Consider the following 18,850-nt stretch of genomic DNA (forward strand, 5'->3'; position numbering starts at 1 on the left):
TAATGTCACACAAATATTAAGATATGAGTTCGATAATGTGATAGAATGTGACAAACTTTACCATCCATAAAGGTCAACCAACTATATCATTCTAAACACATCTTTCTTATTGAACAACTATTAGTATTTAAACTGTCGTAGAGTCAATATTCAAAATCAATTTTGTCTTAACCTTTAGAATTAATCAAAATTCATAAATGTTAAAATGAAATTAAGAAAATGGCAAAACAGTTGAAGCTCTTATTCCTTAACTGGATGTAATTATTTTAATAAATTTCATTTACCTAAATGCAATTTGATAAGACTCAGTATAGTATTTATAAGCAAACCTAGATTTACAACAGTTTTATATGAATTTTAAATGAAACTTATATTAAATTATGCAAATATATTTATCATTTAAGAGTAAACTAACGTTGCGAAAACTTTATAGCTCACAGAACCATAATCTACTAATAGTAATGACTGTAATCTAATTTTACTACACTAGTTTATTGAAACCATTTTGAAACTACTTTCGCAATTTGAAGTTTTGAAATTTAAATATAATACGAGTAATTTTATTTCATACCTTAAAGTTGGATCCACACTATAGTACCGCTTTCGATCCATTCTTGCTGCACTCTCGGTCCGGTAAAATATTATTACGTAAAAAACAATGTGTGTATACACTACAATTGAGTCTCGTTCCAGTCAATCTTACTTAATTCTTCAAGAAGTATAGTAAATTTGTTATACCTTAAATTTCACTCCGTTTCGATTTGCTTCTACAGTGCAGTCTGAAGAGTACGAAACATAATATTTATTTTTTCATTTGTATTCCCTATCTATCGTTTGTGAAATAAAATGCATTTACCGATTGTATTTAATACTGCCAGAAAATTAGGCGATTTAAATTTGGAATAATTGTTGGAATCTGCGTGTCTTCGCATCATTAAATGCGAATTAACTTATCGTTTCAATTGTAAAACAGGAAAATGTAAGAATGTAATATAAATGGAAATTGTAAGAAATTATACACATAAATATTAATACCTAAATATGAATTTATATAACTGCTAATTAATAAATACAAAAAATTATTACTAATATCATATTCTGTGCAGCTATATGTAAGAAAAAAGGGAGAGAGTAGAATTTATTCGACAAGTCTCTTCCACTATTCGGATTACATATTTTTTTATAATTATATAAATTATAAAGATAATAGTTAATTTAGTAAGCATGGAACTCATAATTATTTCTTATTACGCAATGAAAATTTTATTATAAGATATAGGTGTATTAATTATTCCATTTTGATTTATTAACAATTATTATAAAGTTTAATCGGAATTTTACTTTTTATCAGAATTGAAATCAGTTTATTTTGAAACAAAATCTTAATAATTAGGTACTTATCTTTTCACATTTGCTGAATTAAATGAGAACATAATAATAATATACAGTAATGAAAAGTGGTAACCCTCGTCTGTTTAAGATTTATATTTCGATTTATATTTATTTAACTTTAGAAGGACTATTAGAAAATTGCAGTAGCCAGCAGATATTAAAATAGTGGTACCTCATACAAAACTATCACCTAGTGCCAGTAATATAAAATAAACCTTTAAATATCCTCCACTCTTAGAAACTTGCTAAAATAAATTACATTAACTTACCATACAATTCTCTAGCCACACAGATAGGGTTATGCCATTACCGGAGTACACCTGTTTGCGTAAACATTTAATTCGTCTATTTAGTACGATTTCACGTGTAACGCCTCAGAGGCACGGGCGGGCGCCGGGCGGCCCATCAGATAGCGGCTTTAAATTGTTTCCACACCGCCGCTGCACATATCTGATGGGACTGCTGTTTAATTGTGCTTTATTTTGTATTCGTGTATAGTACTAGTGTATTGTTCTGATTGAATAGCGCTCGGCACACATTTCACAGTTCTGTGTCAAATTGGAAATGTTGCCTATTTCATGATATTATTTTATTGTTTGTTACATTTATTATGATCAGACAGATTATATTGTTGTATTCATTGTTATAGAAAACATTATTTTATTATTTTAATAGATATTTCGGGTACCTAAATCCGTAACTCTATTTTTTATTGAGACAAGCCGTGATCTCTGTTTTGTACTTTTAATAAATATTCTTTAATACTACTGTAAAATTAAGAAAGTTCTTTTAAAAGAAGGCTCTCGAATCGTCTAAATTATTGTAACTATGTCATGTAATTACGTCGGAAATTCTGAACTGATTTTCTTAACTATTTTTGTAATTAGCTTATGATTTTATTTTCGTGACAGTTAATGTTGCCATTTTTCTTTGCAGAGCATATCTATATATAAACTCGAATTGTTTACAATATGAGGTATCAGCGAAACATTTCGTGGTTTATATATAGTTACATACATATATATACATTCCTCTAAATTTCTTTATTTTATTTATATAATTAAAATTACACTTCTGAACTCTAGCAAGAAAAAAAAAATTGCGTGTGATTCTGGCATAGAATAGGCCACCCCTTCCTTTCCTCTGGGTGGTGTAAGAGGCGACTAAGGGAGGGCAAGGGATGGGCAGCAGTGTCCCTCTTAAAACATCTCCAAATCCTAACTGCGATTGCCAATCCGCCTGCCAAACATAACAACTACTGGCCAGACCCCCCAAGGCTACATTCAGCAATGGATAGTTAAAAGCTGATATATGATGAAGAAATAAATAATTAATGTGTATATACATATCTAAAAATACTTTCGGCAAACATAGGTACATATATTTAATGTCTATAATACACCAAATAGACCTATAGGTCTTCTGAGTCTCCTAAAAATCTTTGAGACAAGTTTTAAAGAATTTCTTGTGTAATGGATGTTAAAGGTACGAATAGGGCTTATACATACGGAGACGGACATGTCTGTACGAGAGTCCGATACATTGCGCGATAACCCTCACCCCAGAGTCTCCGGAGTCTCAAAGTTAGGGCTATTTATGAACAAGGAAATTAGCCAAAAACATATACATACATAGTGAAATTTAAAAATAATAATGCACATTTGTCTGAAATTAATATATATATATATATATATATATAAAGAAATATTTGATAAAAAAAACTTTAATGAATTATTATTGTTTAAATTTCTAAAAAGTGTTTTCTTCCTCTACAGAGTGAAGTTATGTTGATTTTTTTTTAAATGTGTTACCAATATAACTGAACGTTTTCCGTAAAGAAACATTCCGTACTCAATTGATTGCTGAACAAGTTCAGTTAGCATGAAAGATTTTAAAGCAATAATGCTAATGATTTCAATTTTTCCATATACTCACGTGTATATCCAAGTTTGTATATAATACTTGGTTAATGTCCCATCTACAAACAAGAACAAAACAACACGAATAAGAACAAGTCGGTGTTACTTTGCTTTTCTTAGTTTCTTTTTGATCTGTTAACCTGTAATAGTGTCATGTGAAGTTCCAAAAATAAATTTAAATGTGTATGAAAAACGCCAAAGGTTGCAATAAACTAAAATATTGGTGCCTTGCCGCGTGATTTCACCTCAATATTTTTTTATCAATATAAATGTAGGTATTTAAATTTATTATTATCATCGTCACAGTCTATAACTATACTATAACCATAACGACTTTTACTAGGCATAGGCTTTCCCATACAAGAAGAACATTAGCGTACTACACATATTACTTGCTTATCTTGTTTATAACATACTGAATAAGTTTTACAACAGAACCTAAAAATGTAATTTAATTATTTTAAAATTATTAGTACAGTTACCACGACAAATTCTTGCATCTAATATTTATGTAATAACGTACAATTTTTCCATTACTTTATAAAACAAATCTATATAAAAAGTAATCAAGTTTATAGATATACAAAATATTTTTTTTAATTTTTTGTAATTGTTTTATGCAGTTACCTACTTATTTCAGTTTATTTATACCAATAAAAAGCAAATTGTTCCTAAAGGTTTTATTCCAACAACACTAAACTTAAATATTTTACTGGATTCTAAAGAAACCGTGTGTTGAATTTAATAACAAAACAGGGTGAACGTGTCCGCATGCATGAGGGTCCGATACACCGTGCGATAACCCTCACCCCGAGTGAGTCCTACAATTAGGGCTGTCGCTATACAATTTTCATAAAAATTATATATATATCATTTTGTTTTTATGTTTTTCGTCAATTATAACAAAATCATATAAAATCAGCTGCCATCTAGAAAATCGTAACACAATCGTTATTTATAGATGTGAAGATTTATTATATTATTGAATAAAAGCATAACACATCATATCACAGGAATGTTAAAATATTTAAAGTATTTTTTTATATCTATTATTATGTTTTAGGCGATGATCTGCACTTTTCAACAGAAAGATTGTTATATAATACCTTGTTTACCGTTTTCGATTTAAAAAAATATATATATAAAAATGTCTACATAAAGTATCTACACAATTACTTTATACAACTCTACATCCAATTCACGTAGATTACTTTCTCAAAAAAGTGGTGCCTAGACATATTATCTGGACTCACGACTACTTTATTATTATACACATAGAAGCGCGAATTGGAGAATATAATTGTGGTATGAAATTATTTCAGTTAAAATTCTTTTTCTTTTTAATCTCTTATTTACTCTTATACGTATCTATCTCTTGAGATTTTATTCCTTAAATTCTATGAATACTACCAGGACTTATTTTGAATTCTACATCGATTCGAATTCAAAACTTTGTACGGACCATAACAATTTTCATAAGAGAGAATTAATTCTTTTAGATACAATGCAGCTTCTAATTACAATGTTAGCCAGGTGGCTTAATCAAAATTTTTTAATTGTCCTTCTTTTGTAGTCATTGTGCATTATTTCACTAGTTACCTCTTGCGATATCTTAACAATAATCTTTTATTATGAAATATATGAATAAAATAACTCATTTTCACTTAATATCAAAACAGTCTAATTCCTTATTTATTTATCCACATATTTTTCTTCTAGTTTTTTCCCTTGAAGTAGTTACATCAACTTTAGTTAAAAAAGTGACGAAGTTTAATCAAAAATTTTGACATACATGAACTAAACTTACTTCATCTGTTATCTCTACAATCATATACTGGTTTCTATAGTCTGCCAAATTTTTCACAAATAAACAGATTAGTATTCATTTAATGAACATACCTTTTCTCCTCTACCTAAAGGTTATCTAGAAAAGATTACTTTTGCGATAAGACCACCTTTTGTACTTCATAAATGTAATGTATATATTTTTTGCATTATTTTTTAAGTGGTGCAATAAAGAGTAACTAAATAAATACCCTGTAAATTTGTGAATTTTTAGTCGATATTACTTGCTACGTATTGATTAAAAAAGTATACAAAATTTTTATTTCTACTTTTTTAGTGAACTTATAAAAAATATCATGTTTAATTGAAATTTTAATAGATAATACAATTTTGTTATATTTGACGTTATAGTTCATATTTATATTAAATACTAAACTAGCTAGAATTGGCAACCCTGATTGTAATTCGCGAGGGTTGAACAAGGGCACGTTGCGAGGCTGCCGACTGCATACAATGCAGCGAGGTACTATTACCCCACTTATTTAAACTCAGTTAAACTATTTCGCTATTGATTTTTGCACTCATGTGTTTTGCTGTTTACAAAAAATAATCGATAAGAAACTTCTGTTTAATTTTGTTTCACATGACGCCATTATAATTTGGTTTACTGGTTTATTTTTATTGTATAATAATTTTATGAAAATTATTTACTGTAGAAATAAAATGCATGTTCAATTTAAAATTATTATACACTTATGTTATTTTATACACCTACCGTGCAGTAAAGATTCTTTAAATTTACATAATCTTTGTTCATATATACCTATAGAAACAAGTCTTTAAATAAGAATATCATAATTAGTATAAACTAGCAATCTGGCCTGACTTTGCACGGGTAGATATAATTTTCGAAAATAATATATAAGCTGTGTTACTTACTGATGTAATTTTGTGTAGGTGAAAGAATTTTTAAAGAATCGGTTGAGTAGTTTTAGAGTTTATCTGATATAAACAAACGATCCAATATTTCCTCTTTATAATTTTAACACCTATAGATACATAAATGATTGTATTTATTGAATACTCAAAATAATAAGCAATGAATAATTTTTTTCTTAACTCGATTTAAAAGAAAGGAAGTTACTCTCAAATCATCTCTATACGATAAGTATTTTGTGTATACTATGTATATACAATAACAACACTACTTAAAAATCCATTTTGATTATTATTTTTTAACGTAAATAATGAACTCTTCCTGTGTAATAAATATAACTATATAGTTATAGCCATTAAAATATATTTCTCAAAATATCTCTAATAGTACTCGCGTTATTTCAAAAATCATACATACTTAGAAATATTTGTTAACTTATAAAAATCTACAATTTTCTGAAAAACATTATTCATCATTCATAAATAAACGCATAGTCTCAATTGTATATTAATCATATTGCAAACATTTTTCTCAATATATTTAACATGATATTTACGATTATCAGGAATCCTCGAATACCTACAAATATTTTTTAATTTCTACCTAATACCTACCAAACCTAAACATCAGACTTGTGTGGGAAATTAAATCAATTCAATTACTTCACAAAATTATAACGACAAAATTAAATAGATATTTATTAATAACAACTGACAACCTTGAAGGTATACTTGTTTAACACACTGGCTTATCACAACACAAATATGTTATGTATTTTCTATGTATGTATAAAATGGGGTTAAAGTGTGACAGACTCTGGTCTAATACCATACCTTTATATATATTGTTAGATCAAAATGTTCCTTATACTTTTACCTACAAGTTTTATCACAATAATTGTTAATTATAATTAGCAATCCCTTTCTGCATATATATCTGCCTAATAAAAAATGAAGTCGCTTTCCGCCGTTTGTACGCCTAGATTTTATAAATTACACAACGGATTTAAATGTGGTTTTTATCAAAAAATAGTGTTTCAAGACGAAGGTTTTTATGTATAAAGTTTCATTTTTTTGTGTTCGTTTTCCGGTCTTTTATTTATCTTTCAGTTATGATGGTATTTATTTATGCTATGTATTGTAGTTAATAGGCCTTCATAAAAAAGTGGTCGGAGTATTAATTTTGTAATCGTATTCAAAATTTGTTATCAGCAAAAATTATATATTATCTCACTGTTGAATAACGGGCCTCTATCTTTTTCATCAAATAAATATAACAGGTAAATCTCAACACTTATTTAAAAGATTTTTATATTAATTTTGCTTACTAAGATGTTCTTTATGACGAGTTCATTTTAGACTTTACTGTAATATTGAAACTTAATCTTAAAATGCTTTATTAACTATAATCTATATTTATTAATTCGAATCATTTTTGTAATTTCTTTATTTGGTCAAATGGTTTGTTTAGATAATATAAATTTTATCAAGATTCAGTATATATAAATATGAGTCTATTCTTTTTCCAAAACAATTTTTTTAATCACTCAATAATTATATTAAGAATATTTCCATATTTTTAGATAACGATTATAAGTCATAATTAAAATTTAAGAAAAATCACAATATTAAATGTTGTTTTTTTTTAATAACTTTTAAATTTTTTAAAACTATACAGAATTTACAGTAAAACCTCCTTTATATTTAATTTGTTCTAAAATTAATTTCGAGCCAACCAAAAGATTTGTTTTCTCATACTAAATTAATCAATATTGAAGCCGATTTTAGTAAAACATAATCATAAATTATTAGTGAATAACTCCTACTCCTACTACTCAGTATCGCCTACATAAATTAAATTAAAATAATGTATAACCCATCTGACTAGGTATATGGTAGCTCGACATATATTTTTGTAATTAATTAAGGTATATAGACAGATTACGCTACGGTATACGCTAGCAGAGCACCAGTGAGAGATGATACGTGAGGATGAAGGCAGGGCAGTCAACCCATCGTGAAAAATTGGACAAGATTTAATTTTGATGATTTACAGTGAAAACCGCGTGGAGGTCGACTTGTTAGGATATATTGCTTACAATGGAACTGTTAGAACGCATTACTAAAACTCTTTCCCCCCACGAACACTCAGGTTATGGAATGAGCTCCATGCCGAGGTGTTCCCAAGAGACTACAGCATGGGGTTATTCAAAAGGGGGTAAAGAACTTTCTTCAGATTCAGCAACATGCGCGTAATACCACTGGTAATGCAGGCGTTCACAGGCTATGGTAACCATTTACCAACAGGTGGGCCATATGCTTGATATCAGTGGTATAAAAAAAATAGACTTTTGATGTACCATATTTCATTAAAACCCCTTTAGCCATTTAACTTTAATTAAGTAACACACATCTTTACAAACACAGCACAGTCCATATTGTTAAATATATTTTTTATAGTACTGAATTATAAACTTATTACCTTTAAACTAAATTATTAAACCAAGAAATATTCCTAACATGAAAATCATTTTTTAAATGTATAGGGCACAAATATTATGATGAAAATTCAAAATTGCAGCCGACAAAAATGAGAAACTTATTATACTCATTTTCTCGAGTCATTTTTAATTATCACGTTTTTAAACATCGTATTCGAATTCAACGATTTCTAAAAATCCCTTGATGGTAATAATTCTAATTTTTTATATATCTGTTAATCTCTATCTTCACGTCACGTCCCTTACGAAATAAACAGAGATAATCAAATATTCCACTATCCACATACATCTCTTGCTCATCGTCTTATGTATACCCGTTGGCTCCCGAAATGTTTTTTTTTTCCTCTGACAATACACGCTTTATCCAATGATAATTAGTCTAATTTCCTCCGCCAACTGTATTCTTTTACTTTAGTACATGATAAGAACTTGTAGCTAAGATTATTATTAGTTACGGCATCATCGATATCAAGACGGATGTAGAGAAATTCATAAAACAATCATTTATTTTATATATCAGTACACATTTAGTTACAAACTAAGAAAAAATTGCGCTTATTAATCGATACTAATAGTCGATAAACTTAATTTCTACGGAGTTAAAAATAAAGCTTTATATTTAATTAAATTAATCTTGACTGATAGAATTCATGTTTTTATAAGAATGAGTCTCCCTAAATGATCAATCCTTGGTACTTTTTATTTTTAGTATATGTAAAGGATCTGCTTTTTACCATGCAAGATAGATGACACTCTTTAATATTTAACGTACTAAATAATGTTTTGTTATGTCTCCTAAATTGAATTAATATTAACAATCTTGTACTAAATTCTAAGAAAACAAAATGTGTAAACTTTTCACATTCTAGGTATCCCAAATCTAATTCTAATTTATACTAATATTATAAATATGAAAGTGAGATTATTTCGTATCTTATAGTGCTTTAACAGCTAAACCAGTCACTATAAAATTTGGTGTACACGTACTATATGCGATGTAGTAGAATATAGGTTATTTTTTTATCCCGGTTAATAAACATATCCCGGTCACAGGGAAGAATTCGCAGATAGAAGCTAATGTTAAAATAGATTACATTACTCTTGACGTTGTAGACTCTGCTATTTTTCTCAGAATCATTTGCTCATATATAAAGCCTTGCGGTCAAGCTGAGTTCTGCGGCTTTTAAACTACCCAAAATTAGACAGGACACGAGTAGCAATTCTGATACTGCAAAATTTGTATATTTAAGTAATTTTATAGTATTTGGAAACAGCAGCTGATTTTATTCTGTAGAAATATGCGATTTGAGCCATTTACTGTTTAGGAAGTCGTGTTTCACTGAGAAAGAAATTTAAAGAAATTATTATTCTTACTGTAACTTTACATATATGCAAATATTTTGTATATACGCAAGAACTATCACCGGTATTAAAGAATAAAGGACTTGATTTTTTAATAATTTAAATCACTCTTGTGAAAAAAGCAAACGTTGAATTTCTTACTCGTTCTTCCCAGCTGAACTTGTATTTCGAATAGATAAAAGATTCATAAAAAAATTACTATTCAAAAATTCTGAAAATATTTTTTTTTATCACCTCTTGACACCTTAATGGCTCGACCAATCGTCATAAATTTAAAATATGTGTGGTATTTATGATAAAGAAAGTTGTAGCTTTTTTCTTGCCCAAGGTTACTATTGTTTTAAAACAAAATATACTTATTTTTTTTTTAGTAAATAAAACTACTACATACAGCTAATACTAATCATACAGCTTTGTCGGTAATTATTAACAAATATAATAGGTGTAATTATTAATTATAGTATACTTAATTTCAAAGAAACATTATTAGATAAAAAGACATTATATTATTACATAAAACTACCTTATTATCATTTTATAAATTTTTTTTACTGCCTAATTCTCATGCCTTTGTCTATTATTGAATAGAATTTTAAAAATACATAATAAAAAAGATAAATAGCAACTAAATCTGTTAATGAGCCTTGTTTCAAATTCAGAAATAACCTGACGAATCCAGCGATAGAATTAAAAAAATTAAAAATACTTGGGAATCAAACTTAATTCTAACAGCTTTGATCACCATTTATTGGGCGCGAATTCAATTCCACACAATAAGTATAAACATTTTTATTCATTACTGTGACAATATTGGTCTAAACATTTTCTGTGTATTATATTTAAACACATTTACAAAACTATAATTGTCTATTAGGTATCCGCCTAGTACTAGATGACGGTGTAGAATTGTCCATGGCAATTTATTATTTATTGTATTTTAATTAAAACCAGCGATCCACCCCGTCTTCGCACAGGTACAATGCTAATACTAAATAGCGCCGCCGGCCCCTCGGCCGATACCGCCGCAACCGCTATGTCCCAGTATTTTAAATCTAAATCTGTAAATATCTTCGAAAATATTCATTTAAATTACATGCTATAAAGGACCATATTAATCTATATTAAATGCACAATGTAGTTATGGTATTTAATTAAATAAAGATTAATGCTGTATTATTTAAAATCAATTCGTAAATAAGTCTCGTCAAATCGATTCGTAAATTTCTCGTAAAAAGTTAAGGATAAAAAATGGTTATTACGAGTTATCCCTAAGAGATAAATATATCATACCATATACCATCGCGGACTTTTTTGTAGACCACCTTAAGGTGTATAATAGTGTAGTATATTATTTTGATCTATCTAGTAGGGTTCAGCCAGCATTTGCAAAAGCACAAAATGTTACCTCACATTAGAGATCTCTAAAATTATCAGTATTTCTCTACTATATTATGCAAATATTATACGTATAAACCTTCCTTTTGAGTCACTTTTATCTATTAAAAAAACCGTATCAAAATCCATTGCGTAATTTTTTCAAAATTAATCTAGGGACAGACAGACGGGAAGCTACTTTGTTTTGTACTATAATAAAAAATGAATTTTATCTATATGCATATAATTAATTTTACAAACACAGATATCTATCTGCGATAAGCGTGTATAGATGAACATACATATATAAAATACACGTCAATATATTGCATAGTGATTATATTATAAATACACTACTATTATTTTAGATCATAAATAAAAGTAAAGTATTAGAGTCCAATCTCTGACATAAATAACATTATACCTCCTTATCACAAGTGGTATCGCGTAATGCTTTCTCTATACAACGTAGTTTAACTCTTAAACATACATTTTTTACTATTATTTTTGGTTTATATTGGATGACAGTTACCAACTTTCAAGACATATAGGTAATTAACATTTTTCAATTGTAATTGCAATACTATAAAAACATACCATAACTATCTAGAATTTCTGATTCTGATTATATGATAAATCATTTTCTAGTCCAACATAGCAAATACAGAGTTCACCACCCTGTCTACTATTAAGTTAAAATTCTTAGTTTCTTTTTGTAACAATCTTGCAGATAATTTTACTCACTGTGTTTACATGGGACCTGTTTAATCATTTTGAAGCACCTTTAATCCCAGAGATCAAATAAGTTATGACAGCCTGTTTTGTTCAATAACTTTTACATCTTGGGTGTCCAGTTATCAGTAGCCGTCAGTTGTTATTCGCTATAAACTCCAACTAACTTCCAGCTAAAGCCATTTAAACGATGAACTCAATTCGGGGTTGAGGCCAAATTGGAAGTGTATTTATCTTCTCCAAAGAGTCGATTTAAAAGCAAAATCACGCGAGCACACGACGCCATTATCGCTAGAGCGCGATCCGCAGGCAGCGGCAACTCTATGAATCTAATCCAGAGGATTTAGCCGCTGATTTACAGCCGAGCCGAGCCAAGCCAGAGCGAGGGCGCGACTGCTCGAAAGAAAAGTGATAATGTCTTAATCCTACCACACTTGAGTTTGCTTGCGGACCCTCGCTAAGAATTTTATGGCGGTTCTACAGACGGCACCTTTTGATTTATGATTTCAATAATTAAGAATTCTAAGGTGCAATTTGAATTTGGGTGCCGCGATGTCGGGCTGCGGGTGGCCCGCGCGTGTTTGTTATTGCTGCGCGGTGAAAGGGTCTCGCCTCCTACGCGTTCATTCTGGCTTCTTAGGAATTATGCACAGTCTTAAGGAATTACTAATAATTGCAATTTATATAAAGAAATGCTATATATGTAAGGAGAATATTCGATAAACACCTGGGCTGAGACTTCGACGTTATATTTTTATAAAAAATTGGACGTATAGAAACGTCCTCATTGCAGTTTCATTTTATTTATACCTAGGAACTTATAAAAGAAGAATGTATTATAAATATATAGACATTTTACTATAATAAAAATACCATATAATAACATACTTAATATAATTATATAAATATAATTATAAAATATAAAGATAAAAATATAATTATTTGCATGACTCTTTTATATACTTTTAGTGTGTGATTAGAGTTAAGGTTAAATTATTGCCACTTGATTCTTTCAGTTTACCCCATAAGGACCCTGAAGTGAAAATGGAAAGAATCAAACAGCCACTATACAAATCTTGAAATCAATTCAATTACGATAGGCGTATTATTAACATGTATGCTTAAAATAACTCTTTTTAAAGCAAAATACAAAATTCCTTATTCGTAAAGTAACATATTCGTTTTGATCTTGACTACATTTATTATACCTTGTATTCATGAATCATATAATATTACCATCATGCAAAATAGTCACGTCTCATCTCCAGGATATTCGGTTAATCCTCCGCATCTGCTTATTCTCGCGACGCTCCTTATATCGCGCCCTAATCTTTAGACATTACAATTAACGCGGCCCAGAGATAACCCGCCACTCGCCACCCGCTGATAAAGGTCCACACGAGCACTAGTTTAAACCGGTTAAGCATCCACCGCCCTCAGGGTTTATCTAATTACCCTACGCTAACACAAAAGTTTTCCCTTACATAGTAACGCGCGTTACAAACCGTATTCCACATCCGAATACGGTGCACGTTTCGTGTAACTTCGCTTAACGTCGACAGTGACTAGGGGATGCGTCACGTACGTAAATGTTTGCCGGATTTTGGTACTATCGATACTTCGGCCTTCCTATGGGCGCCCTCGTAGGTATCTTCGTCAAGGGCCATCGATTACTATCTAAGGCAAAGTTGGACGCATATTGCACAAAATTAAGGAAATAATCCCGATCAATAAATCTAATTCTATAACTGTATGCGGTTACGATTCGCTAGTTTGTCAGTATTATTGTAAAATCTTTATTGAACAAAATGTATATTGGACATATAAAAAAGATTTAATCTACAATGGCGGACTGATCCCATGGAAAGATCTCTTACAATCAAGCTATGAAAAGCTGAAAGAAAACTAAAATGTTCGAAGGTAAAAACTATACAGCTAAAGATAAAACTTAATAATACCTTATTAAAACTAAACATATATTACGATAATAAGTATTTGTATACTACACCTTCATATGTAAGTAATAATAATACATATAAACTAATAAAATAACAATAATACATATTATTTTGTTGGAAAAATATAATAGAATTTGGTTTATTATGATATATCGTACTTTTTAAACAGTAATCAAAAATTCATGGAAAATATTGCAAACAAACTTCTATGAAATTATTGATATATTCCTATGTTGTTTTCATACTATCTATACAGCGATTAAAATATTATGTAATTGTTTACTACTAATTATTATAATTCTATATTTAAATTAAAATTAAATTTTTTGGTTTTTTACAAATTCTGTTTACTTATTAGGTTGTCTATGACTGAAAAAAAACTATATGATTTATACTTTTTATTTTCACATCATGTTGTAATTAGAAAATTATTAATCAGAGAACAAACCAATAAATGGCAATAGTCATTAATTATACAATAGCAATATATAGAAAATCAAATATACTCGGAATAAACGCTTTTGTATATTTAAAACGATAATTTTAATAAAAAAAAAACTAACTTCTTGCACCATACACATTAAATTTAAAAATTAGATATGGCTTACATATACTATGCTCACATACGCACATACAAATAAGTAACAAATTGCATTAAAAGAGAGATTACGGATTACTTAAAAAATTACTATTTACAAACAATATTTTCTTAAATTTTTTATTCTTTAAAATAAAAGAAATCTAAAAATCAACAATTACAAAATAAAGACAAACATGACGGAACAAGAACGTCATTTCAATTAACTTGGATGCAATATTAAATATACATAGTTATAAAGAAAGAACTGTCAAACACGTGGGGTTTCTATTTTCATTTATAAATTAATACATATATTTTGAACATCATTTTAATTAAATTAATTTTAAAAGCCCTTTGCAGTATAAATATTAAATATCCTTACCCATATGAGAAATTAAATTATAATCAAGATAGCAAAACCTGTAAAACAACGAAAAACAAACATAAAACAACAAAAATATTGTTGTGTCAAGTAAGTAATTGTTAGGTAAATATATTTTATTACATTTTTCTAATAATATATAGTTACAGTAGGTATAATATATAGAAATTTTTGGGATATTTACAATGACTGTACCTAAAACTAAACATCTTAAATATAATTGAATCATAAATATCCAAACATCTTTACAAACTTACCATTTATAATATTATTTCATTCAAATAGGATAGGATTAATTTATTATAGTTTGCATATTTTTTATGAGTGAAGTAGTTAGTTTCTGTGTGTGTAAGTTTGTTTTTACTTTGTCAAAATTCTTAATTTTCATAGACTTCATTTTTTATATACAATACAATACGCGAAATAATTTATTTTATTTTATAATTAATATAATTAACCATTCTTATGCTAAAGATCTTATAATAGACAAACTACGGCGCTGTGATGAAAAAACGAAATAAAAATAATTTCAAGCGACACAAGCGACGCATATAAACCACTCATTACTATTGGCACTCAGTTATCTACTTACTTCTTAAAATATTTAACATGAAGAAATTATATTTGTATACATATATATATATATATATATATATATATATATATATATATATATATATATATATATATATATATATACATATATATTATAATTAAAATTGATGATTAAAGTACATACGTTATTGTATCAATAAAACTAATAAATATTATTATCAAAATTTATCTCCATTAAAACGATATCCAAATATAAGTAATAAGTATGAAATTTATAATATAATTCGTTAGTAAGAAATATCAAATAAAATTTATTTAACAATAGTTTCAAAAAATAAACATTAAAAAAATTTAAAATCGATTCAAACATTCTGAAGTGATACACTTATCAATATTTATTCGTAAATAAATTTATTTTGTACTAAAACACAATTTTCAATAAATTGTGTGTAAATATATTGTCTATTAATTGATTACATGGAACTGCTCGAGTTAAAAGATCAAATTAATTAAAACAACAAATAAATACACTGATGACCATAGTCGGATTTATTATGACCATATTAATTCATATTTATCAAATCTGTTATTCAATGTTTCAAATCAAGAATTGAAATGCTATAATTAACCTTACTAACCACAACATTAAAAAAATACCAAATATGCAACCTATATGTACTCAAAAAAGCCGTCACTAGATACCGATGCAAAATAATTAAAAAAAAATCTATTTTGACGTGAATCAAAAACTTGAGAAAAGTTTAATAAAAAGTTTAATACAAAGTTTACTGTGTTCTATAATAAGTTAAAGGAATATAAAAATAGAAATATTTAAGAAACAATTATGGAAATGCGTGGTGTGATAGTAATTAGAAGTCTACATATTAATCCATTTGGACTAAACATTATATTTTCCTTACATACTTACCCACTTCATTATGAAATATTGAGGTGTTCTTAACTCAATTGAAACAGTACCGTTTTGATTTATTTTAATTATTTACCATAACTTGATAATATTTACTCCTATGCCTTCACCAATGTCAAAAATACTTGGTCTGAAAGCTCTTGAGTGAAATGGTTTTTACGTGGGAACGATTTTTGTGCAAATAAATATAACCAAGTGCTTTTAAAGTGTCAACGTCGATTCAAAACGCCGAGAATCATTTCCGCGTAAAAATATTTTGATTGTGGATGGAAAATCGAATCGCAAGTACAATACATATTTCTATTTCATTAATGTCAATAAATATTTGATGTTGGTGTTGAATTATCCTGGGAATGCATCTGATAGCGGTATTTGTTACAGGACGGCGCCACTGAATACGCAGTCATCGCTATCGCACATCAACAAACGAAGATTGGAGTTCGGCGTGGATGTTGAAACGTTCAGATTGAATAACAGGCGATACGAACGTGCCGGTAGTGAGGGCTCCATGGATGAAGAGGAAATACTAGGCAAGCGAAGACGACGTCTCCTCGATGATGAACGACGCGAAGAACCCGACACTCGTCGCCGTCCTGTACCCACATCACATAGACCGCAAGCGTGCAGGCAATCCGAGGAAGATGATGAAACACTCATCCGGGAAACTCAAGCCGCTCTAAAAACACTTTCAGGTAGCTGGCCTCGGGACCAGGGCTCGACAAATAGTTGCGACGATAATGATGATGCCAATGGTTTTGAAAACCTTTTCAGTGATAAACGTTCCGATAAAATGCTTCCGTCTTCCCCTTCGCCGTCTTCCGAAAGTGCTGATGGTTCACAAAGAAGTTATAGTTTACATCATCAAACCGACGACCACAATACGAACGGTACTAGTGATAATGAAGAAAAAACAAATAAATCTCAAAGGTCTGATAGAGAGAGAAGTAACGAAGACTACGATAAACATAGCAAATATTCTAATAACTACGATGCACCAAATTTCGACGAGCTCGTCGATTCGTCTTCCAATGAGTTAGAAATAGATATGTCAGATCGGAACGAGGACAAATACGACGACGAAAGAGATTCCAAGTTAAAACGTAAGAACGAAATGATCACTGTGAACAAGCAATCGCTCTATAGTGCATACAAAGCTGCCACTGCAGCGTTACCGTATTCTACAACATCTGCCTTCAAACCGCCAGCCGAAGTTAAACATAGAATTCACGGAGCTACACTTCCAAGTGAACCGTTTGGTGGATATTCCAACGATCACGAGAAGAGTTCAATTCACAAAGGGTCCAAACAGTACACAGTCCTACAACCGGCAGGAGCGGGTTCTCGTGCTGCTACCGCCCTTCAAGAAGCTCGGACTGTGCCTTCAGCGCAACCATCGCGAGATTCCCGACCTCTCGCCGCACTCTCCCCGCCGGTCGCTAGAGGTACCGGTCTTACCACAGACAACGATAGTCAAACTTTCTTAACGACATGGCTATAACACGGAACTCCGCTCCGTTATGAACTAAGTCGAAGTTTGTTTCAAGGTCGTCCCGCGATATCTCATAACATAGCGAGGTCGATGTCAATCCTATTGTTCTTGGACTGTTACATTTCTATTTCTGTGTGATTTCAATAAAGCGATAACTTTCTGTATAAATCTTAAATATGAATTGATGTCTATAATTCAATTTAAGTATATTTGTTTAAGATAATCCTGCTTTCTTTAGACAGTTAGTTAGAACGCTAGCAACAAATTATCTCGTTTGTAAAATGTCTTTCATAATTTAGTCAACGATGGTTAAAGTAAGGTTAGACTCCACCTACGTTGATATCGTATATAAGGTACCTAAACATTTTCCTCGTATTGCTCAGTAGCTAGGTTTATGTCAGGGTGACGCGCAATAAAAACGGGTCAGGGCAGGCGGTAGGCGGGGCGCTATAGCGCCGCCCCGCTACTCCTGAAAGAAAAATTGTGAGTCCGCGCGCAGCCGCCTGGCGTTCTTTATTTTTTCTTTGAAGTTGACGATGGGGTGGGGCAGAGCGGGTGCGGGGCGGGGCCGCGCAGGTACGCCTCGTCGGCGGCACGCCCGCCCGTATCGATCGGCCTCGCACGCCCCCACCCGATGATTAGGAAAATACTAATTTGTGCACCGGTCGATTTGTTCACAGAAGGCAACAAGTGTCCTACTCCCGGTTGCAATGGGCAGGGCCACGTCACCGGCCTGTACACGCATCACAGGAGGTGAGTTGTCGATGACTCTCATGCATTGCAGTGGTAACTGAAAACGAACGAGATCCTCCCTAATACTAACCTTAGAATGTGACTTTCAAAACTCAAATCGATTATCGATTAAACAATAACGATGTAGTTAATTTTTTAAATTATACCTGTACAAAATCTATATCAAATCTTGATCAACTGAACTACGTACCTACATCGAATATA

General features: G+C 30.1%; 1 protein-coding gene across 4 annotated transcripts in view; it reads left to right on the forward strand.

Annotated features, from left to right (window-relative positions):
* LOC113517419 (myelin transcription factor 1) overlaps positions 1–18,850 on the forward strand; it is a 289,625-nt gene that overhangs the window by 252,957 nt on the left and 17,818 nt on the right. For all 4 annotated transcript variants that reach the window (XM_031912258.2, XM_031912259.2, XM_031912260.2 and 1 more), the window contains 2 exons: positions 16,786–17,846; positions 18,574–18,646. In XM_031912258.2, the coding sequence (XP_031768118.2) occupies positions 16,786–17,846; positions 18,574–18,646 (1,134 nt within the window). The remainder of the gene's footprint in view (positions 1–16,785; positions 17,847–18,573; positions 18,647–18,850) is intronic.

Source organism: Galleria mellonella, unplaced genomic scaffold (assembly GCF_026898425.1).
Source record: "Galleria mellonella isolate WM207_F2 unplaced genomic scaffold, CSIRO_AGI_GalMel_v1 utg223, whole genome shotgun sequence".
Lineage (NCBI taxonomy): Eukaryota > Metazoa > Arthropoda > Insecta > Lepidoptera > Pyralidae > Galleria > Galleria mellonella.